Here is a 22,424-nt window from a genome sequence, read left to right as displayed (position 1 = left end):
CCCAGTACCATTAACCCAGGGGTGAGACTGTTCACAGTGATCCGGGCACTTCCATGTCAATCATTAGTCAAGAATTTGTTGGGGGCATTTTTGCAACGGAGTTTCTCTCTTCCTAAATGGTTCTAGCTTGTGTCAAGTTGACATAAAACTAGCCAGCACATACATGGTGCACATACAGGCAAACAGGCAAAATATTCATACACATACATACTTAAATCTTTTAAAAGATTAAAATGAGTTATGTAATGCAAGTACTCAATTGTTTTGATTTTTTAAAGGGCTTTTGTTTCTCTGAGTACTTTTCAACACCCATGTGCTCTGGGCAAAGAGAAACAAATAGATGTAGAAATGCCACTCTGGTCAGCATAATCAAAAATTATTCAACATGAACCCTGGGTTTTACTACATAGAAACAGTTTTACTAGTTGTATTTTTATTATAAAAAAGAGCGTATTTCTTGTTTTTTAAAAAAAAGTCATTCAAGGCAAAAAAAGAAAAAGAAAAAATTCAAAAGAAAGTTAAAATCACTCCTGATACTAATCCCCTCATAACATTTTGATTTACAGTCTTCTAGATGTCTTGTTTGCGTAGGTATATATGTGAGCATACCTATTCTCTTTGTCTTAAAAAGAAGTGTGTTCAGATTACAGTTAGTGTTGTCCAACCAACTCTATTCCTCTAACACCGTGATTCTCAACCTTCCTAATGCTGCAACCCTTTGACACAGTTCTTCCTGTTGTGGTGACCCCCCCACCATAAAATTATTTCATTGTAATTTTGCTACTGTTATGAATTGTCATGTGCTTTCTGTCTTAAGCAATTCCTGTGAATGGGGTTGTTTGACCCCAAAGGGGTCATGACCCACAGGTTGAGAACCTCTATGGTTACACAATGTAATGTAAATATTTGATATGCAGGATATTCAATATGTGACCCCAAATGGGTCACAACCCACAAGTTCTAATAGTAGAGCAGACATTGCTCAGGACAATGTCAAGTGTGTGACTTGGGAAGTCTGTGCTGTCATTTCTCCTGTGGAAGTAGGTCAAAGACGCTGCAGAGGCTTATGTGTAAGCAGCTGTTCTCGCTGCTACCTGAAGCTAAGTGTCTACATGGTAACCACTAACCGCAAGTTGCTACTTAAGTGGGAAGTCATTAAAATTAAGTGCTTACTGGCTAAGCCAGTTGGCCAGGCATGGTGGCTCAAGCCTGTAATCCCAGCACCAGGGATGATAGCGTTAGGAGGATTAAATAGGAGTTGGAAGCCAGCCTTGGCTTCAGAGAAAGTCTCTGGTCATCCTAGAATAGAATAAGACTCTGCTTGAAAGGACATTAAAAATAAAAATGAATAAATAAAAATCTAAGACAGGAGTTGTGGCACACACCCATAATCACCACATATGGGAGTGAACGTTTAATATCATTTCTCAGGAAATTAAAGCATATTTCTTCTCTTCTTTCTAGAAAACTTGGATGAAACAATTGCTCTGCAGACCAAGAACAAGCTGGAAAAAAACAGCACTGACAGCAAAAGCAAGCTTTACCCAGGTAGGATTTACTTACCTGGGGCGGGTTTTATTTTTCCTAGCTGCTGAAAGAATAACTACTTTAGTGGTAAAGGGTGAGCTTCTGTAAACGTTAATAGAGCATTATTGACCTCAAAACATTTTGAAATCTCAGTTTCAAACATAGTAATAACCACATGTAACCTTGGCTACTTTGTAGCCTGTCATGGCAGAGAATATATACCACCAAAAGCATGGAAAAGTTCTTTTATTTGGGGTCTTCTTTGTTGTTTTTTCTTGGGCTGGGAATTGAACACAGAGCCTCAGTGTGGAAGGAAGGCAAGCATTCTACCATAGAGCCACACCTCTAGTGCTGCACTAAAAAGTTATGTAGGTGTGTAACAAACACTCTTTGGGGGCACTTGATGACGAAACTGAGCGAATCTTCTATTAAAGCCTCCATTTGTAGTCAGACTGTGGTGGTGCACGCCTTTAATCCCAGCACTCGGAAGGCAGAGGCAGGCAGATCTTTGTGAGTTCGAGGCCAGCCTGGTCTACAAGAGCTAGTTCCAGGACAGGCTCCAAAGCTATAGAGGAAACCCTGTCTTGAAAAACAAAAACAAAAGCCTCCATTTGTGTCTCTTTCTTAACACTTCTTGAGACCACCATCCCAGGCTACCTGTCATTCCCCACTGTCCCCACATCTCTTCTCCATGGTCCCATCCCAGATCATCCCACCCCTCTGGGATCCTCTGTGCTCCTCCACAATATGCCCCTTTTCTGTTTCTCTTCCACCCACAACCCTGCCCTGCCCAGCAAACAGCACAGAACTGAGCTGTGTGAAGAATTTTCCTCTCAAGGGGGCGGGGACAAAAAGAGAAAAGATTACGGGCTCTGGATTCTTATGGTTTAATCATTTTCCCCCAGCACAGAAATTATATACATGTTGGAATGCCGTACCCTTTAAGATGACGCTTTCATGCAGAGTTTTTTAATGGTTTTGTTACTAGGGCTCAAAGGCAGATCTGTGTGCTTGCCAGGTAGACATTCTACCTCTCAGCTTCATGTTTAGCCTTCAAATGGGCTATATTTATTATAGATAGATGATAGATAGATAGATAGATAGATAGATAGATAGATAGATAGATAGATAGATGATAGATAGATAGATAGATAGATAGATAGATAGATAGATAGATAGATAGATAGATAGTGTGTGTGTGTAGAAACCAGAAGTTAACATCAAGTGGCATCCTTACTGCTTTTCATTTTATTTATTAAGACATAATCTTTAACTGAACCTGGAGTTCATAGATTTGGCTACATCCCCCTGTATTTGCCTCTCCAGTGCCAGGAACTCAAGAGGTCAGAGACAGCAAGAGGGTTGGTAGTTCAAGACCAAACTAGGCTACATGAGATCTTGTCCCAAAAAAGAAATTAATGTTATTTGTAACAAGACCTATATAGCACATCCTGGTTGACTGGTAACACTAATTAAATTAAAATAAATATGACTGAGGGTATAACTCAGTGGTAGACTCAGTGGTAGAGTTGCCTAGCATGCATGAGGCTCTGGGTTTGATCACCAGCCGAGATCCTCCTCAGAGAGGGACGGAAAGAAGGGGAGGTCAGAAAAATAACCAGTTTTGATTGTACATGCCAGCTATTCTGAAGGCTGAGGCAGGAGGATTGCTTGAGCTAGAAGTTCAAGGACAACATAGTGAAAACCAATCTCTAATATAATAATAATAAACAAGACAAGCAATCGCTCTCTGACGACAGTGTGGCTGAAGAAAGAGTGTCCCCTACAGAATCTGGAGTGCTAGGAGTCTGGGCCCTGCTTCTTATTAACTCAGTGGGTGACCCCGAGCATCTCTTTCTTCCTGGGGCCTCAGTTTCCCCTTCTGTGAAATGATAGTAGAGGGTTGGATTAGATAACCACTGAGATCCCTTTCAATTCGAAAACTATAATATAACCTCAAACTTTATCCTTTAAATGAAGTTTGTTCTGCATTAAGAATTAAGAACGGTAGGAAATGGTGTCATAACCACCATGTACTCTCTGATCACAGTGCCATCAGAGAAGAGTCACGAAGAAACCGACAGCACCAAGGAAGAAGCCGCCAAGATGGAAAAGGAATATGGAACCCTGAAGGATTCTACGAAAGATGCTAACTCCAACCTCGGAGGAAAGACAGACGAAGCCAAAGGTATGGATCTACCAGCTCTGCGTTGGCAATGAAATTGGGGAAGCAGAAGTTCTCAACACTCAAGTAGGACGGTCCAAAATAAAGCCCCCCACAGCAAATCTGCATAGCTAAGATTTGCAGAGTGGGGTGATCCAACATCAAGCCTACACAGTACAGTCTGCAAAGTTAAGATTAGCATGTGGAACCTGCGCTTGAATAGCAGTGTGTTTTAATGGTCTTCAGTCTTCTGGGATGGCAAGTTGGTTTCATTTTTCATTGGGCTGTTGTATTTAGGAAGGGATATTCATGGTTGAGGGAATATCTGCAGTCATTTATGTATTTTTGTAATGTTCAGTTTATAATCCTAATTGATTGAGCAATACTTATTGATTTCTTTAGACAAGAAAGGATGTACTGAGTTTACAATTTCACATTTTAATGAGTTGGTTTGGCTTAGTGTTTTGAGACACGTTAGTCCAGACTGATCTAGAACTCTCTGTGTAGTCAAAGCTGGCTTCAAACTCATGGCAACCCTTGTGCCTCGGCCTCCTGTGTACTAGAATTCCAGGCATGAGCAATATTTGTTTAACTTGTTTAATAGTTCTCTAAATAATCACAATACGGCTTACTCCGCCAGATCACTCAAGAGTCTGGGTTTAACAAAGCAAACTCTGTACTCAAGAAGGGATGTAGCTTGGAAATATCTTTAAGAACTTGATAAAAATCCAAATTCAATGGATCAATTTGCTTTCAAAATAAATGTATCTATGGCCCACAACATTCACATCTTAAAAGTTTTCAAGCTTTCCCAGAAACCAACTTCCCTCCAGGAAAAAGACTTAATGGCACTTTATATTCTAAATTGTTAAAACTTTTGATTGAGGCAGGATGTGGATTCTGTGGTACACTCATGGTTTAAGCCTCTTTTATTACAAGTTTCGTAGTTACTTCACAGAAAAATGGTATCCCTATGTCTCGAGATACCTCGTTTGAAACACTGCTTCTTTATCAGAAGTTGGGCAGAAATGCTTGACCCTGTTTTACCTTTCTGTCGCTAAGAAATGTTGACCTCTTTGGTATAATTGGAGCCTGCTAGGTCATACCAGTGTCTCACTAGTAGGTTCATGTGGACATTTTATTCCTCAGGAAGAGAGGAGAGTGGAAGTGGGTCAGTTCTCTCTCCTGGGGGAGAGGAATTGGAACTCAGCTAAGTTGTCATCTGAGAACACAGCATTAACTGGACTCTACACTGGCTCTGTATAACTTCCTGTGATAATGAGTGGGTGGGGGTAGGGCGGGCTTTGCTTTCTCTTCTATGCTCTGATATATGATTACCTGGTCCCTCGTGCTTATGCCATAGCTCTTTAACATTTCTTACATTTATTTGTTTGTTTATTTGTTTGTTTATTTACTCATTTATTTAGTGGGGAACACACACACATGTGTACATACACATATTACAGCACACATGGGTGGTCAGAGGGCAGCTTGTTCTCCCCTCCTACCATGTGAGATCCAAGGATCAAACTCATAAGCTTGACAGTAACTCTAACCACTGAGCCATCTCATTGGCCCTATATTTGTTAACATTTTTTCAAATTTTTTAAGATAGAATCTACATAGGCTTGGCTAGCCTGGAGCTCACTGCGTAGACCAGGCTGTCCTCAGACTCACGAAGATCCACCTGTCTCAGCCTCTGCAGTGCTGAGATTAAAGGCACATGCCACCGTGCCTGGCTGTTAACTATTTTACATTGCTTTTCCAATCTTGTCAATTAATGATGATTTTACAGAAAAATTGGCATGGTATGGTAGTAGGAACCCCTTATAATTCCACCATTGTCATCTTAGCACCCCATCTTCACTGTCTGTGAATAAGATAGTCTAGATCCACTCCAGATGTGCTTTTCACAAGACCTGAAACCAATTCCCTCAAGGAATTCTGTTTCTTTCCTCCCTCCCTTCTTTCCTTCTCTTATTCCTTCATGTACAAGGTCATATTCCCCAGGCTCACAGCAACCACACAATAAATCCTTTAACCTGTGTAGGCAGCATGCTGAGTGCTGAGGATGGCACCCTGTGTTGCTGTGCAAGCATCCGCAGGCAAGGTGTAGCATGCCTTTTCTGTTTTTAGAAGAAACACTGAAAATGGAGCATGAATGGTGGTACCGACTGACTATGTACAGTTTGAATGTGTGTTAGCCACTTTTCTCTCACTATAGTGAAACACCTGAGATACACAAAGAGAAAGGTTGGGTTTTGGCTCACAGTTTGAAAGGATCTAGTCCATCATCTTTTGGTCTTGTTGCTTTGGGCCTGTGGTGGGTGGTACATCATAGGAGGAGCCCTGACAGAGCAAAGCCACTCCCTTCAAGGGGAAGAAGAAGGTATAAGCTGGAGTCCCACCATCCCTATTGAATGTATCTCCCACCACCACCTCTTAAAGTTCCCACAACTTTAAAATGGGGCATGAATGTGGTTGAAGGCAAGACTGACGGGTTTTTATTTCTCTTGTTTTTCTCTTTCTTTCTTTAAATACAGGGTCTTTAACCCTAGTTGACTTGGAACTCACTATGTAGCCTAGTCTAGCCTTGAATTTGTAACAGTCCTGTTGGCTCAGCCTTCTAAGTATTGGAACTAAAGACGTGAGCCACCATACCTGGCAAAGATATTCTCACCCCTCTACATAGGCAGGCAAAAGCCATGCACATGCACACACATCCCACTGGATGGTGAGCATGGTGAGCACGTATGTGGAATACAGGCTTTCCTCAGAGAGAAAGTTGGAGGCACTGCAGAGTGGCACATAGAATAAGGTTAAAAGCATTTAAGGAAATAATTGTAAGTAGGACACACTGTCAAGAATGTTTGCAGAGTGTCTCTTTTGGTTTTGGAGTATGAGGTGATGGTCCCATATAGTCACAGTAAATATTTCTTAACCATGCCAAGCAGATGCTGGACATGTGTGTGTGTGTGTGTGTGTGTGTGTGTGTGTGTGTGTAACAACAACAATATCCCTAGGCTTATATCACTTCACTTTACAAAACGTGTCTACATGCATTCTGTTTCATGAAAATCCAGTCTAATCCAGTCTAGGGACTGGAGAGCTGGCTCTGTAGTTAAGAGCATTTGCTGCACTTGCAGAGGACCTGAGTCTAACTCCCAGCACCCACATAAGTGGCTCAGCACCACCCATAACTACAGCACCAGAAAACCCAATGTCTTCTTCTCACCTCCTTAGGCATGAACACACTTGTGGCATACCTTCCCACAGACACTCATAAACAAAAATTAAAATGTTAAATCAAATTTAATTTTTACCACAGAAATAACAGATTTTATTTTATTTATTTATTTATTTATTTATTTTTGAGACAGGGTTCTCTGTAGCTTTGGAGCCTGTCCTGGAAATAGCTCTTGTAGACCAGGCTGGCCTCAAAATCACAGAGATCTGCCTGCCTCTGCTTCCCGAGTGCTGGGATTAAAGGTGTGCATCACCACCACCCAGCTACACATTTTATTTATTGATTAATGAAAAATAATTCATTTTACTTTTGAATATAAGTTAGACTATTTAAGATATTGTTTTCTAAAGGAGCTCATATTTTTTATTTATTTGTATTTATTTATTTTGGCTTTTTAAGATAGGGTCTCAGATAGTCCAAACTGAACTTCAATTTACTATGTAGTTGAAGCTGGCCTCAAACTCCTGATCCTCTAATCTCTACCTCCCCAGTGCTGAGAATATAGATTTGAATCACCACACCTGACACGGATTAATAATATTTTTAACATGATTATTTTTGATGGGTAAAGTTATTTGTATGATTCAATAGTTATTTCTAAATTTAGGAGTATGCCAATAATGAAAACTTCATCCTAATTCTAACCATATCCAGAAACTTGTTAATTTTTCTCTGGAGACCAAAGGAATGTCGTTTAAAACATTCCATTATCTAAGTGCTGCTCCTTCTGCTGGTTGGATGTTTATTTACTCACTTTTGATGTGTGAGTCACTGAAAATTTTTTTAATTAATTAATTCATTTTTATGGGACTCGTGTGTGTGTGTGTGTGTGTGCGCGCGCGCGCGCGTGTGCACATGTGTGTGACTGAGTGCCCATAGAGGCCAGAAGAGGGCATCCAATACCAGGAACTGAAGTTACAGATGGTTGTGAATCACCATCTGGGGTCTAGCAATGGAACCTGAGTCCTCTGGAAGAGCAGCCAGTGCTCTTAACTACTCAGAAACCTCTCCAGCCCCTTGAAAATCTTTTGAAAACTCATCCAAGGGATGAGATAAGCATTGTAGCACCATAGGCTCATTCTAGAAACCATTTGTCATGTTTCTAAGTAGATACTGGAACTAAGCTGAAAATGGGTGGCCTCTGAGGTGACTTTCACGCCAACAACTCCCTTTCCCACCCCCGTTTTATAGAAAAGTCAGGCTATTTAAGTCATAAACTGACAGCTCATGTGGATCCTTTCTTAAGCAACAGACAATTACATGCCTCCACTCAGGTCCCAAGTGGCTCTGTTAGACTCATTAGAGTCTGGTCTCCTGTGAGCTGGCAAGCGAGATGGGAGCTCAGGCAAACCCAGGAGACGTGCTTCAACCTACGTTTCTGAAGGACATCAAAGGAAGTGTCTCCTCCTATGTAAAACCATAAATTGCCTCTCCAGAATCCACTCCCTAATTAACAAACCAGTAAAGCAACACACAAGAAGTGAACTGACTAACGTAAGAGCTCATGGCCAAAAAGGAGTAAAACTGGGCCTTGAACCCATGACCCCGACTCTTAATCCAGGGCCTTCCGGTGTTTATAACGGCATCCTGTGGCCATTTAAAATACTATCCCTGTGGAGAAATTATATTTCTCCTCCTTCTTCCCTTCTTTCTTTTTTCTTCTTCTGTCTTTATTCCTCTCCTTCTTTTCTCAAGATAACCTCTCATATGCCTTAGCTGGCCTCAGACTCCCTATGTGAGGGTGACCGTGACCTCCTGAGTGCTGGGATTACAGAAATGCATCACCATTTCAACGTACATGGTGCTAGGGATCAAACCTGGGTTTCGTGCATCCTAGGCATGAACTCGACCAACTGAGTTACATTCTCAGTGAGTGGCTTTATGACCCTTCCTGGTGTTTGTGCCAGTTGTTTTGAGATGTGCAATTCAAAACTGTAGCCATGTAATAGTGACGCCATTTTAAGCATTACAGAAAACAAGTCTTTATAAATACTTGTGCTTTTGTCATTAATTTTATTAAGGGGGGGGCACACACCATAGCAGGCACACAGAGGTCAAAGCACAGTCTCCAGGAGTCAGCTCTCTCCCTCCACCACGTGGATCCGGGGAATTGAACTCAGGTCATTAGACTTGGCAGCCAGTGCACTTATCTGCTGGCCCATTTGGGGAGGGTGGCAGGAGAGGGGAGTCTTTTGTTGTTATTTGTGTTGTAAATGTTCTTAAAGCTCTAATATCTGCAGTACTCAGTAGATCAACCATATGGATTTCTATGCTTTTGTTCAGGGCAGGAAGAGATCAGGATAGTACATCAGGGCCAACAAGGCCATGTGTATGAAGGGATATTTCTCTTGTGGCACTGAGGACCAGAACAGCCAGAGAAGCAGGCCTGAGTCTTGACTCTGGCTCCCTCCCATCTACTTCAGCATGTGTTTTAAGCTCATGCCGTATTACCTCAGCCATGAGCTATTTTTTTCCAAGGACTGCTGAAATAAATTGGAAAAAAAAAAAAAAGAACACACAGCCCAGTGTTATAAAGTGGACTCTCATGGGCTTTCAGCACACACTGCATAAATAAAAGGTTTACTTTGCAGCTCAGGGAAGAGAAAATGTAAATAAAAGCCAGCTGCTCCTCTCCAAGAGCAGAGGACATCTGACTTCATCCCCACTTTCACCCGTGTCCCAGGAAATGTGTGGAGGACTCAGATCTGGTGACATTGGCTGCCAGACTTTGCCACACATTGGAATAACTCAGGGTTATGTATTAAGAGGCTGATACTTGATTTCTTACCTCTAGATATGTGTTAATTTTCAGAATTAATCAATGGGCAACAAAGACTTAGAAGCACTGTGTGGACATGACTGAGGAACACAAGGCTGAAGTACTGATCTGTCATTTTTTTTTTTAAAGATTTATTTATTATGTCATTACAGATGGTTGTTAACCACCATGTGGGTTGCTGGGAATTGAACTCAGGACCTCTGGAAGAGCAGTCAGTGCTCTTAACCTCAGAGCCATCTCTCCAGCCCCTGATCTGTCATTTTATTGTCTATCAGTTGAGAGCTGTCCTGTTGTCATAGGTGAATAAAAGGAGGCCTGGGGGCTCAGTGGTTAAGAGCACTAGCTGCTCTTCCCAAATACCCAGGTTCTATTCCCAGCACCTACGTGGCAGCTCATAGCCATCATGTAACTCCAGTTCCAATGAATCCCATGCCCTCTTCTGGCCTCCATGGGCACCAGGTCCACAGTGCATTTACATACGTGCAGAAATACTCTCATACACATAAGATAAAAATTAAAGCCGGGCGGTGGTGACACAGGCCTTTGGCCTTTAGTCCCAGCACTCAGGAGGCAGAGGCAGGCGGATCTCTGTGGGTTCAAGGCCAGCCTGGTCTTACAAGAGCTAGTTCCAGGACAGGCTCCAAAGTTACAGAGAAACCCTGGAGAGAGAGGGGAGGAGGAGGAGGAGGAGGAGAGAGAGAGAGAGAGAGAGAGAGAGAGAGAGAGAGAGAGAAATCTTTAAATGGGGAGGACTCAAAGGTGGAGAACGTGTGCTGGGTTGTTGTTGTTGTTTGTTTGTTTGTTTGTTTGTTTTTAAACAGGGTATCACTATGAAGCTCTGGCAGTCCTGGAACTCAATGTGTAGACCAGTCTGACCTCAAATTCAGGGAGACCCTCTGCCCCTCTGCCACTCTAACTCTCTGCCCCTATGCCTCACTGCCCCAAGTGCCGGGATAAAATTGTGAACCCCCATGCTCCCACCAGGCCGCGGTCTTATATATTCCAGGCTGGTTTTGAACTCACTAGGTATCTGAGGATGACCTTGAACTCCAGATCCTCCTGCCTCCACCTCCCAAGTGCTAAGATTACAGGCACGAATTACCAAACATTGTGTGTTGCTGGGGATAGAACCTGGGGCTTTGTACATTCTAGGCAAAACCTCTCAACTGAACTACATGCCATTCTCAGGCCCTCAAAATATTTTAACCTTCCTAATTCAACATTTTTAATGTAGTATTTAAATAGTGAATAAGCATTGATTTTCTTTTTCTCACATAAGATTTCCACATTATAATACGATATCAAAGATTAGATTTTCAAAAGAATGCTTTAAACTATTTTTAATTATTTAAAGCAGAATATATTAAGATATACTCAAACGTTTCAGAAGCCCTAATTATCTAATATTCTAACGATAAATTGTTATCTATTAAAATATATCATATGAAGATCACTAACTTGATTTAAACTCTTTATAAGAAGAATTAAGTTTGAAGTAGACTACACTGCACTAAGTTTCTTTCCTTGTTCAAAATGCCTCATCTAACTAAATTATTTTGAAATAGAAATCACTATATTACTAAATCCAGATGGAGGCACAATGGCTCACACCATAATCCCAATACACAGAAGGCAGAGGCAGGAGGATAGCCACCAGTTGGAGACCAACCTGGTCTGTGTAGAACGTTGCAGACCATTCATGAATCATGGAGAAACCTTGTCTCAAATAAATCAATAAGCAAACTTACCAAATCCTGCTGGTCAACTCTATAACAAGTAACAAACAGCGCCAACGCCCGTGTACTGAATTGTTAACACTAACCCGGGACATTCTTTTGTACGTGTTCTGACTCATATTCCTTTACATGTGTTATTGTTTATGAGGCAGGGTGTGTGGAGATCAGAGGACAAGTTTCAAGCACCAGTTTTCTCCTTCCCACTTCACATTGGTTCTCGGAATCGAACCCAGGTCATCAGATTTTTGAAGCAAGTGCTTATAACCCACTGAGCCATCTTGCCAGCCCCTTCACCTGACATTCGTGCAAACAAGCCTCGCATTCATAGAAACAAACCATTGAAACCAAAGCCGCTCTTGCATAGGTGAAGACAGTGAATAGGGGCCAAAAATTGTGGCAAGTCTCTTTTATTGTCCGTTTATCCCTTTTCCATAGAAGTTTCTCAGCACTTCATTGGGAACTTGATAGCATGAAGTCATAATCATGAAGTCTGCGTGGGCTTCGGGCCAGGAAGAAAGCTGTCCAGAGAGTCCTCTTAAATGCAACTGTGGAAATATAACCCTGGCAGGTCTTAAGGCAGTGATACACTGCACATGGACTGTCATCAGAATCCCCAAGTGCAGTCCCGGCTCTACAACTAACATATGTATATATGTGATATTGCTTTACTCTCTCTGTGCCTCAGCATCTTCATCTGTGAACTAAGCAATGATGTTAGGGCTGCCTCAAAAAGCTGTTGAGAGGAAAGGGTGGATGGGAATGCATTTTGGAGCAGGAAGAACAACCTGTGGCACATGGTAAGCACATGGCCCGGCTAGAGCAGACAGAGCTCTGCAGTCACTAGTGGCATCAGGGCTCAAGATGGCCGCAGACTGATGGCATTGCCACACAGCAGCTGGACAACCAGCTCTACAGAAGTCCTGGACTCTACTGTTAGATGAAAGAAGGGGGGGGGGGAAGCTACCTGGTGTCTTGCTACACTTTGAACATGGAGAGTTCATATCATTAGAGATGATAGATAGCTTCATTGTCGGCCGAGCTATCTCACTGTCCACGTCTGGTGGTGGGATCTGGTCTTTCAGATGGTGCACATATGAGAATCCAAGCAACACAGTCCAAATTCCAATGCTCTTATTTCGTGGCCTTAGTCAAACTTCAGAGTCCTCATTCTTAAGGTAATAATACCTCCTTCCAGACACGAGTGCCAACGGTATCCCAGAGCCAGTGCTCAGTTATACTGGGAAACTATTCAGTATATCAGTATATCTAAAGGAGTTTTATTAGAGTTGGTTCAGAAGTTCATCATCCTGACAGACCCAAAGGCCCGGTCCAACTTTCTCATCTGAATGTTGACCTAGACCCTCTCGAAACTGGACTTGGAGTTGCAAGAGAGACTACAGCCGGAGACTGGAACCTTCAACAGACGGAGGTGGCAAACACCTGCCATTCCAACTCATGCTTTGACTCCTCACAAGAACCATCCCTAACCTGAAATTACCCAATCTAAGAATCATGAGGACACATCGATCTGGGAAATGGAATTGAAATGTCTAAGCAGAAGCTGGAGAGATGGTCCAGCAGCTAAGCACATATAGTGTTCTTGCAGGAAACCTGAGTTCAGTTCCCAGCACCTGTGTCAGATGGCTCAGAAGTGCCTTTAATCCAGCCTCAGGGAATCTTATGCTTTCTTCTGGTCTCCGTGGACAACTGAATTCACACATGCACATACCCACCCACAGACACACACAAATGCACACAATTAAAACTTAAATAAATCTTTAAAAAAAAAAGCCTACGCAGACATCAAACTAAATTTGTGTGCAGCATAACTAACCATTCTTGATACTTCCCAGCATGGTCTGTGTCTGGAATCTTATTCCCAATGTTGTCTTTGAAAACTCCCTACGCATGAGCAAATGTGTGCACACTTGAATAGAGACTTATTGTTCTACAAGTTCAGTATTCATGGTTTTGAACATGGTTGTGGCCTTGAAGAAGAGGCACGGTGAAGTTTTATATTTAATCTGACTCTCCTGCTTTTTCCAGGGAAAACAGAAGCCTATTTGGAAGCCATTAGAAAAAACATTGAATGGTTGAAGAAACACAACAAAAAAGGCAACAAAGAAGGTAAGGGCTTGACTGTGGTTTTACATCACAAACTTCGCCCATTTCCCCGGGGTTCTTTTTACATTACAATCCTTGAAGTCAAATTGAGTTAAAGTCTCTTCTCAAACTCAGCCTCTCAGATGTCACAGGGGATATGCTCCCACTTCTCTTTTGGTTTTTAAGTTATCATAGAGAAGAATAGTTTTGTTTACTTGTTTGTTTTGTTGAGGTCAAGTGTTACACTTCTGGCATCGGTCTTTCTGCTTGTTATTCAGGGTCTTTTGAGTTTCCATGTGAGGTTTAAGATTTCCCTCTAGTTCTGTGAAGCATGTCTTTGGAATCTAATGGGGAGTACATTGAATCTGTATATCATTTGTGGTAATATAGTCATTTTCACAATATTAATTCTTCTCATCCATGAGCATAGGACATCTTCCCATCTTCTAATTTCTTTCACCTCCTTGGTTAGTTATCCGTGGCAGGCCTGAAACTCATGTAGACCAGGCTGCCCTTGAGTTTACAGAGATCTGTTTGTTCTGCCTCCACAGTGCTGAGGTTAATGGTGTGCGTCGTCATGTCTTGCTTGGTGGCTTTTTTGTCTCAATGGTCTTTTGAAGCTATTATAAATGGGATCCTTGTCTACTTTTCTTCTCAATAAGTTTGTTATTAGTTCATAGAAACGCTACTGTGTTCCACATGTTGATTTTGTATCCTGCTGCTTTGTTGAAGTGTTTGTCAGATCCGAGAGTGAAGGCAAAGTCTTTAAGGTCTTTTCAATGTAGGATCATATCTTCTGAAAAAGAGATAATTTCACTTCCATCTTTTGTATTTGTTGCTTTTCTTTCTTTATCCTGATTTATTGCTTTGATTATGACTTTAAAGACTATATTGGATAAAAGTGGGTAGACTGGTCACCCTATCTCATTATAGGTGGTAGAAAAAATGTTTTCAGATTTTCTCCATTTAGTATAAGGTTGGCTATAGGTTTTGTATGTATGTTTTTAATCTGTTGAAATACGAAACCTCATTTCTTTCTTTTTCAAATCAGTTTTTCAAAGCATTTTCTTGTTATTTTATTATGAAAAATGTCAAGTAAAGAAAAAGTGAACAATATAATATATCCATGTCTCTAGCACCCATCTTGAATAGGGATCAGATTTTGACATTTTGTCAATTCCATCTTACCCCAGATCTCTTCAGCGTTTATTATTATTATCATTATTTGTTTCCATTTGTTTTGAGATAGGGTCTCACTTTACATACCAAGCTGGGGTCAGAATCACAGCAAACCTCCTGCCTTAGCTCCTCGGTGCTAGAATTACAGATGTGATACACCTCACCTGACTCTTAGAGTATTTTAAACGGGTATTTTCTGAACACACAGTGGATATATTTTATGGTCTCAAAGGCAGTCCCTCCCTCACTTACATAAAACAAATTTAAGAACCAAACCCTGTTCAATATTCCAGAGGTACAAAGGACGAGAAGATGCAGCAACCACACACACACACACACACACACACGTAGTTTACCATATCATGGGGCCCTGGTTGGACCTCCTCGGTATTGTCCTCCTTAGGCACAGGAACACTGAGGAGCTGAGAGAATAGTTCGGGTCATCTTGGCAACACAACAGTTGGGGAACGGGCTGCAGGGAGGAAGAATCTTCTGAGGAGGAAGAAACGATAGGTACAGTTAATAGGTGGCAAGGAGACTATTGTGTTCCCGAAACGAGCTGTATTTCCTCAGGAACCTGCATGTCTGTGGAGAGGAGCAGCAGTCAGGTGTAGGAAGTGATGGCAGCCAGGCCAGGAAGGGGCTTTGAACACTCCACAGTGGGGGGGATAGTTTTAGCCACAAGAGCCTAAATTAGAAGCTAATGTGGTTCTAAAAGAAAAGCATCCAGCAGCTGTGTGGTTACAGATTGAAAATGAGGCCCTGGAGAGCAAGACAAGGCCAAGATCTGGAGCAGAAATAGGAGGCAAGAAAAGATGGGGCAGAAGCATAAGCAAGCCGAGGAAATGAAGGGAGAAGAGAAGCTCATGGGCTGTGAAGAGAGTGAGCAGTCCAGAGTGATTCCAGGGGCTCAGCCAGGGCAGCTGCAGGGTGATGCCTCTCAGGCTTTGGAATCATTTAGATCACAGGAGTTCCTCCAAGTATTCATGTGCCACTCTGAGTATGGAAATGTGCTTTGAGGGGATTTTGCCATTGTACAACATCATAGATGAAACCAACACAAACTTAGTGGAGATCAGTCGCTCCATATGACCTCTTGACGCAGTCATGTGATGCGCTGTGTCCAGCATGAGAGCTCACAACCTGTCAGTCATCCCAGCACTTGAGAGTCCGAGGTCAGATTAGGCTACAGAGTGAGTTTAAGACCAGTGCAGGCTACCAGTCCTGTGTGACCCTGTCTCAAAACAAACAACAGCAACTACAAGCTTCTTGGGTTTTGTTTTCAAAACAGGGTCTCAAGTAGCCAAGGTTGGCCTTGAACTTGCTACTGGGTAGTAGATGGTGATCTTGAACTTCCGATCCTCCTGCCTCCCCCTTCCAGGTGCAGGGATTTATAAAGCCCTAAGGGGAGAAAAAAGATGTGCTTTTCAAAATGTAAATTGCAAACTGGGCATGGTGTCACATCTGTGTAATTCTAAGGCTGAGTCAGGAGAATTGCAAGTTCAAATTTCTGGTCTTCATAGCGAGTTCTAAACCAGTCTAAATTACAGAGTAAAACCCTGTTTCAAACAAAGAAACAAAAATTAATACTTGAAAACCAAAGGAGATGGGGAAGGGTGTGGGGGTCTTTAGAAAGATGTCACAGTCTTCCTTGGAGACCTCTTTATTTTGGGTGCATGTTTTTGATGGTTTGCCTGGATTTTTAAGGATAGACATAAGAAACAGGAAAGGTTTGACTTTTTGCTCCATGAACACAATTCAAACAGCCATGAAATAATCACAGACATTCTTAACTTGGCAAAACAATCCAAAATAAACAAACAACAAAAAAATTACTTAGCTGAAATCATAGGCTCTGGAGGTTCCCTTTAACCATAATTTTGCTATACTTGTGAAAGCAGGAGGTTTGGGACCATTCCTGATTCAGCAACAGCACCTTCTGGGAGTTTATTTAAAATTCAAAGACTGGGTCCTCACCCCAGACCTGAGTATAAATCTGCAATCTCCAAGAGCCCCAGACGCCGCATACACTTTGAAATTTGCTAAGCCCTGTGTAAATGGAGACTGCACTGTACGTTGGTTTCCTGGCCGCCCAGACCCGAATAATCACACAGAAACTGTATTTACAATACTGTTTGGCCTATGAGCTCAGGCTTCTTATTAACTCTTACATCTTAAATTAACCCATTTCTATTAATCTGTGTATTGCCACGTGGTTGTGGTTTACCGGTAAGTTTCCCATGCTACATGGCATCTCCCTGACTCTGCCTACTCTATATATCTCTGTTCACATTTCCCACTTGGCTATATTCCGCCCTGCCATAGGCCAAAGCATCTTCTTTATTAACCAATGGTAATAAACATATTCATAGCACACAGAGGGGAATCCCACATCAGCCCTGGTCTATGAACTTGTTTCCTTGTTGGTGATAGTATATCCCCCTGGGTTGTAGTAGAGAGATATTATGGTACCCAAAAACACTTTAAACAGCACAGTACAGTCCAAACCCAGAACGTCATATCTTCTACTGTGAAGGTGAAGACTGGAAATTCACTCAATACACAAAATGTCTCTTAACAATAAATACTGTGATGGGTTTTCTTTTTTCCTTATCTTTTCTCACAATACTCTAATAATATTTTCTAGATTATGACCTTTCAAAGATGAGGGACTTTATCAACCAGCAAGCTGACGCTTACGTGGAGAAAGGCATCCTCGATAAGGAAGAAGCCAATGCCATCAAGCGAATCTACAGCAGCCTTTGAAGACGCCAGGCAACCTGAGCCTATCAACTGTTCCAGAAAAAAACAATATAGCTTAAAAACTAATTCGGCAGTTAAAGATTTACCCTCCCAGGAGTATTAGAATGTGCTGAATTTACAGTAGTTAATCCCTTAGAAATGGGTAAACTAGAGATCTCTTGCCATAAATACCTTCTGAAAAGTAAAGCATACGTAAGCTGAGGTTTTTGTATATAGAGTCCGTATTTCCTCTTGGATTTACATTTTATAGTCAAAGATATGCTGCTCTGGAAAAGCCTCGAATGGGTTGAACTAAGTCTGAACCTTCTTCCCACTGTCTTATGCTCCCTGAAGACCTGAGAAGTCCTGTTTCAAGGCATGCTGGACACCTGAGTCCTTTGTCGGGTGTTTGTTACACGACGCTTCCGCTAGCGGTTCTCTGTTTGGCATTGGAATAAACCCACATTTCTTCACAGCCTTGATGTGCTGAGAAGCATCAGCTTCTTTAAAAAAAAAAAAAAAAAAAAGGTTTTACTTGAAATAGAAGTATATCATTTTTCCTCCCTCCCTTTCGTCTCTCTAGCCCAGTGGTTCTCGGTCCTCCTAATGCTGCGTCCCTTTAAATAGTTACTCAAGTTGTGGTGACTTCCAACCACAAAATTATTTTCATTACTACTTTATAGTTACAGTTTTACTACTGTTGTGAGTCGTAATGTAAATACCTGTTCTCCTACTGGTCTTAGGTGAGCCCTATGAAAGGGTTGTTTGACACCCCCCCGCAAAGAGGTCAACACAAAGACTGAGAATGGCTGCTCGAGAGTCTCCCAGCTACTCACTCCTTCCAGCCCCTTCTGTGTTCCCCCCACACACAAACAACAAAAACAGCTGCTTTTTGGCTTGTCCTTTTTAATCAACTCTCTGTTAGACCCAATGACACAAAAAGGAGGTTGAAAATGGGTACAAGAGTCACTGAGCATAGCATTGGGAATATAGCAGTGACAGAATGCTTGCATAAAGGCCTGGACTTAATTTTCAGCACCACACACACACACTCACATAAATGCATACCTTTATGGACACATATATGCACACAATCACACACATGAACACATAAATGACATATACATACACACAAAATTGAATTTAATCAACAATTTACTCCCTACTTATATTTCCTTTTTTTTTTTTTTTTTTTTTTTTACTTTATTGAGGTTTCAGACACTTATTGCTCGCCCAACAGAGATAAAGATTTATATAGTCAAGAAGCCCAATGAGGTCAAACACTGTTCAAAAGCAAAGTCAACATTTAGGCTCCGTTCCAGTCACCTAAACTGGATTTGATGCAAGCCGTGTTATCTCATCAGAGAGCAAAGGATCAGGCAGCGTGGCAGAAAAAGACGTAAAAATCACTGGGAGAAAAAGGTTATGAATTGTAGGTTCCTGCCACTTGTTTGTTTGCCACCACCACAAGCATGAGACTGGAAACAACCACACAACCCAATAGTCCTCCTTGAATGCCAGTGGTCCTCCCTGGACCCTAGTGCTCCCAAATCAAAGGTGGCATTGGAGTACGTTACTCAGTGTAAAATAATTGCACACATAGTTATATATGCTTACCTGAAACCATAAGCATAAGAAGCTTTGTGAATTAGCTGTCCTTGCTTCTGGCGACCTGTGGTGCCTCCCCTGCTGTTCTGAAGCCACGCCCATACTCACAGTGACAGTGGGTTTTCACACATAGAAGATAGTTCTTCCCGGAGAGCCAGAGGCAAACAAAACACAAAGCCTGCCAGGAACACAAACTAATCTCTCCTCATGTTCTGAAGAAGCCAGTACCCAGTCGCAGGTGAATGTGGAGACAGAGTTCAAACTGCCTTAGCCCAAACTGCATTTCCCAAAGCATCATGACTCAACTGTTTGATGAAATCATCTGTGCTGACCAACTCTGCATTAGCCGTGCCGCACATTGGCTTCTACCTCAGACAGGAAACTGGCTCAGGCTGGATCATCTTCTTTCCTACTGACTATACAGGTTTTTTTTTTTAAGCAAGAAATTTGTTTCTTTATTTTATTGTAGTCTTCATTAGTGCCTCTTGGTAACCAGGACAGAAGGGGCGCACTTGATCCTATTTTTATAAATAAGAAGACTCTCTCACAAAAGGGACCAAGGCCACCAGATAAGCTCAAGTTCATGAGGTCAACAGATGGTGACACTGGAGCAGAAACCAGGTCTGAGAATCTGGGTCCTGTCTACAGTGACTCCATGACAGGGCGCTCCAGTGCTCTATCTATGAGGCAGAAGCAGGAGGGACTCAAGTTTGAGGCAAAACTGAGCAACACAGCAAGACCCTGTCACAGAAGACAAACAGCAAAGGTCAACCGGGGTGACAAAAGCCTGCAATCCCACTCTGAGGAGGTGAAACAGGATTGGGAATTGAAGGTTGCCTGGGATACCTAGCAGCTTCATGTTCCAGCAGCCTGACCTGGTGTGGCAAACCTCGGGAGGCAGCAGCAGTACTGCTGTGCGTTTGAAGCCAGGCAGGGCTAATAGTGAGTCAGCCTGGGATAGATAACAAGATCCTGTCAGAACAAACTAACAACAACAAAAAAAATCCCTCTAGTCCAGTACAGTTAAACTGCGGTACAAAATTACTGAAAGTTTGAAGAGATATTTTAGCTAGAAATTGCTGACAGGAAAACATAAAACATTGAGAAAAAATATTGAGAAATATATTTCAGCCTATGGTCATAATTTCAAATTTGAGCTTCTATGATATCATCAGTCTTTGCCAAATTAAATACTTTTTTGTTGATCCTATTTTTTTATTATTCCTATAACCACAGTAGCTTTCTTGGGACTCTTCTGTTTTCCTTTTTTGTTTTCTCCATTTAAATCTCCACAACTAGGGTTAGAGAGATGGCTCAGAGGTTAAGAGCACTGGCTGCTCTTCCAGAGGTCCTGAGTTCATTTCCAAGCAACCTCATGGTGGCTCACAACCTGGTGTGCAGGTATACATACAGAGCACTCATATACATAAAGTATAAATAAAGTTTTTTAAAAAAGAAAGAAGCCAAGCGGTGGTAGCGTACACCTTTAATCCCAGCACTTGGAAGAATTAGGCAGGAGGATCTTTGTGAGTTCGAGGACAGCTTGGTCTATAGAGCTAGTTCCAGAACAGGCTCCAAAGCTAAAGAGAAACCCTGTCTCAAAGAGAGAGAGAGAGAGAGACAGAGAGACAGAGAGACAGAGAGAAAGCTCCACAACTCAAATAGTAACAAAAAAAATAGTATCAAGAGAATACCCCAGTTTCCAATTCTGAGCTGGGGAGATGGCCTGAGGAATCGAGTTCAGATCTCTTGCACACATGTAAAGGACATGGGTGATGAAGGTTGTCTCAGTGGATAAATCTCTTGCCAGGTAAGTATGAGGACCAAGAGTTCAGATCCCCAAAACCCACATGAAAGCTGAGCAGGCATGCTGTCCACCTGTAATCCCAGCAATCGAGATGCAGAGACAGCGATAGCTGCGGCAAACTGGACAGCGAGACTAAGCTGGACCTGGGGAGTTCCGGGTTCAGAGAGAGAGCCTGAGTCAGTAAGTAAAGTGGAAAGAGAGAGGAAGATACCTGATGTCAGCTTCTGGGCAGAGAGAGAGAGAGAGAGAGAGAGAGAGAGAGAGAGAGAGAGAGAGAGAGAGAGAGAGAGAGAGAGAGCGCATCCCATTTCAAGGGTCCTATGAGAAACAAAGAACAAAACACAAAGTATTATGTTAAGTGAGAAACAGACAAATCAGCAAAAGAATACGAAACAGCTTCTGCTTCCCATCATGGCACCTACTGGCCCTCCCAAGGGCCAGTGATTATGGTGATTATGTGATTATAGTGGTTTGAATAAGAATGGCCCCCATTGGCTCATATATGTGAGTCTGTGGTCACCATATGGTGGAACTGTTGAGGGAGGATTAGAAAGGTGTGGAGAAGTGTCACTTGGGGGACGGGGGAGTTTTGAGGTTCCAGAAGTCCGGGCAATTCCCAGTTAGTTCACTCTGCCTCACATTTGTGGGTCAACATTTAAGCTCTCAGCACTGGCTCGGCACCATGCTTGCCTGCCTGGTTGCTGCCATGTTCCCCATCATAACAGTCATGGGCTCACCATCTCACACTGTAAGCCCCCAAAATCTCTTTTTTTCTAGAAGTTATCTTGGTCACGGCCTCTTAGCACAGTCACTGAAAAAGTAACTACAACAACGACCTGGTACCACAGGCTCTGTTCCACTAATCCCCCAAGGCACCTGCTCCTGATGAGCAAAAGGGAAAGGAGCAAAACAGGCAGGGAAAAATAACAGAGAAGAAGAAAGGGGCAATGAAAACAGGGAAACAAAAGTCCCTTTTACGCCACAGAAACAGGCTCCTGGGGGACACTAGGGAGGGTAACTATGGGAATTTCTGCCCAACCCTAAAGACTTATTTAACCTAGTTAAACGTATTTAAACTAGTAATTGAGCAGATGTCAAGACTGAAAATATATCAACTGTCAATTTGATATACTTGTTAAAGTTTGCTGCTATAATCTATACACATAATAAAGGCAAGATGAATTAAATGAAGCAAAAACCTAACTTTTAATTCAAATGAGCAGTGCTGATACACTGTAAAGTGTAGTGTCTGAAGTGACACAGATAAAACCTAAACAAGATCCAGTGTGTCACATACTGGTGTAGTTTTGTGTGTCCTTCTATATAATCTCAGCACTTGGAAGATAGAAACAACTGGATCACGAGTTCAAGGTCATTCTCAGTTACACAAAGAGTCCAAGGTCAGCCTGGACTACAGGAAAAATCCTTATCTTTTGAACAAAAAAAAAAAAAAAGCCCATCTTTTGAACAAAAAACAAACAAAACAAAAATCAACTTTATTTCTCCATTTTGAAAAAAGAAAAGAAGGCTCC

General features: G+C 42.0%; 1 protein-coding gene across 1 annotated transcript in view; it reads left to right on the top strand.

The window, feature by feature from the left end:
- The window catches only part of Scg3 (secretogranin III), a 37,596-nt gene extending 19,631 nt beyond the window's left edge, over positions 1-17,965 (top strand). The window contains exons 9-12 of the mRNA XM_057767361.1: positions 1,465-1,548; positions 3,578-3,715; positions 13,500-13,580; positions 17,383-17,965. Of these exons, the coding sequence (XP_057623344.1) occupies positions 1,465-1,548; positions 3,578-3,715; positions 13,500-13,580; positions 17,383-17,501 (422 nt within the window). The 3' untranslated portion in view covers positions 17,502-17,965. The remainder of the gene's footprint in view (positions 1-1,464; positions 1,549-3,577; positions 3,716-13,499; positions 13,581-17,382) is intronic.
- Positions 17,966-22,424: the final 4,459 nt, after the last annotated feature.

The sequence above is a fragment of the Chionomys nivalis genome, chromosome 4, assembly GCF_950005125.1.
Source record: "Chionomys nivalis chromosome 4, mChiNiv1.1, whole genome shotgun sequence".
NCBI classification, from domain to species: Eukaryota; Metazoa; Chordata; class Mammalia; order Rodentia; family Cricetidae; genus Chionomys; species Chionomys nivalis.
This window is presented reverse-complemented; position numbering and strand designations above follow the sequence as displayed.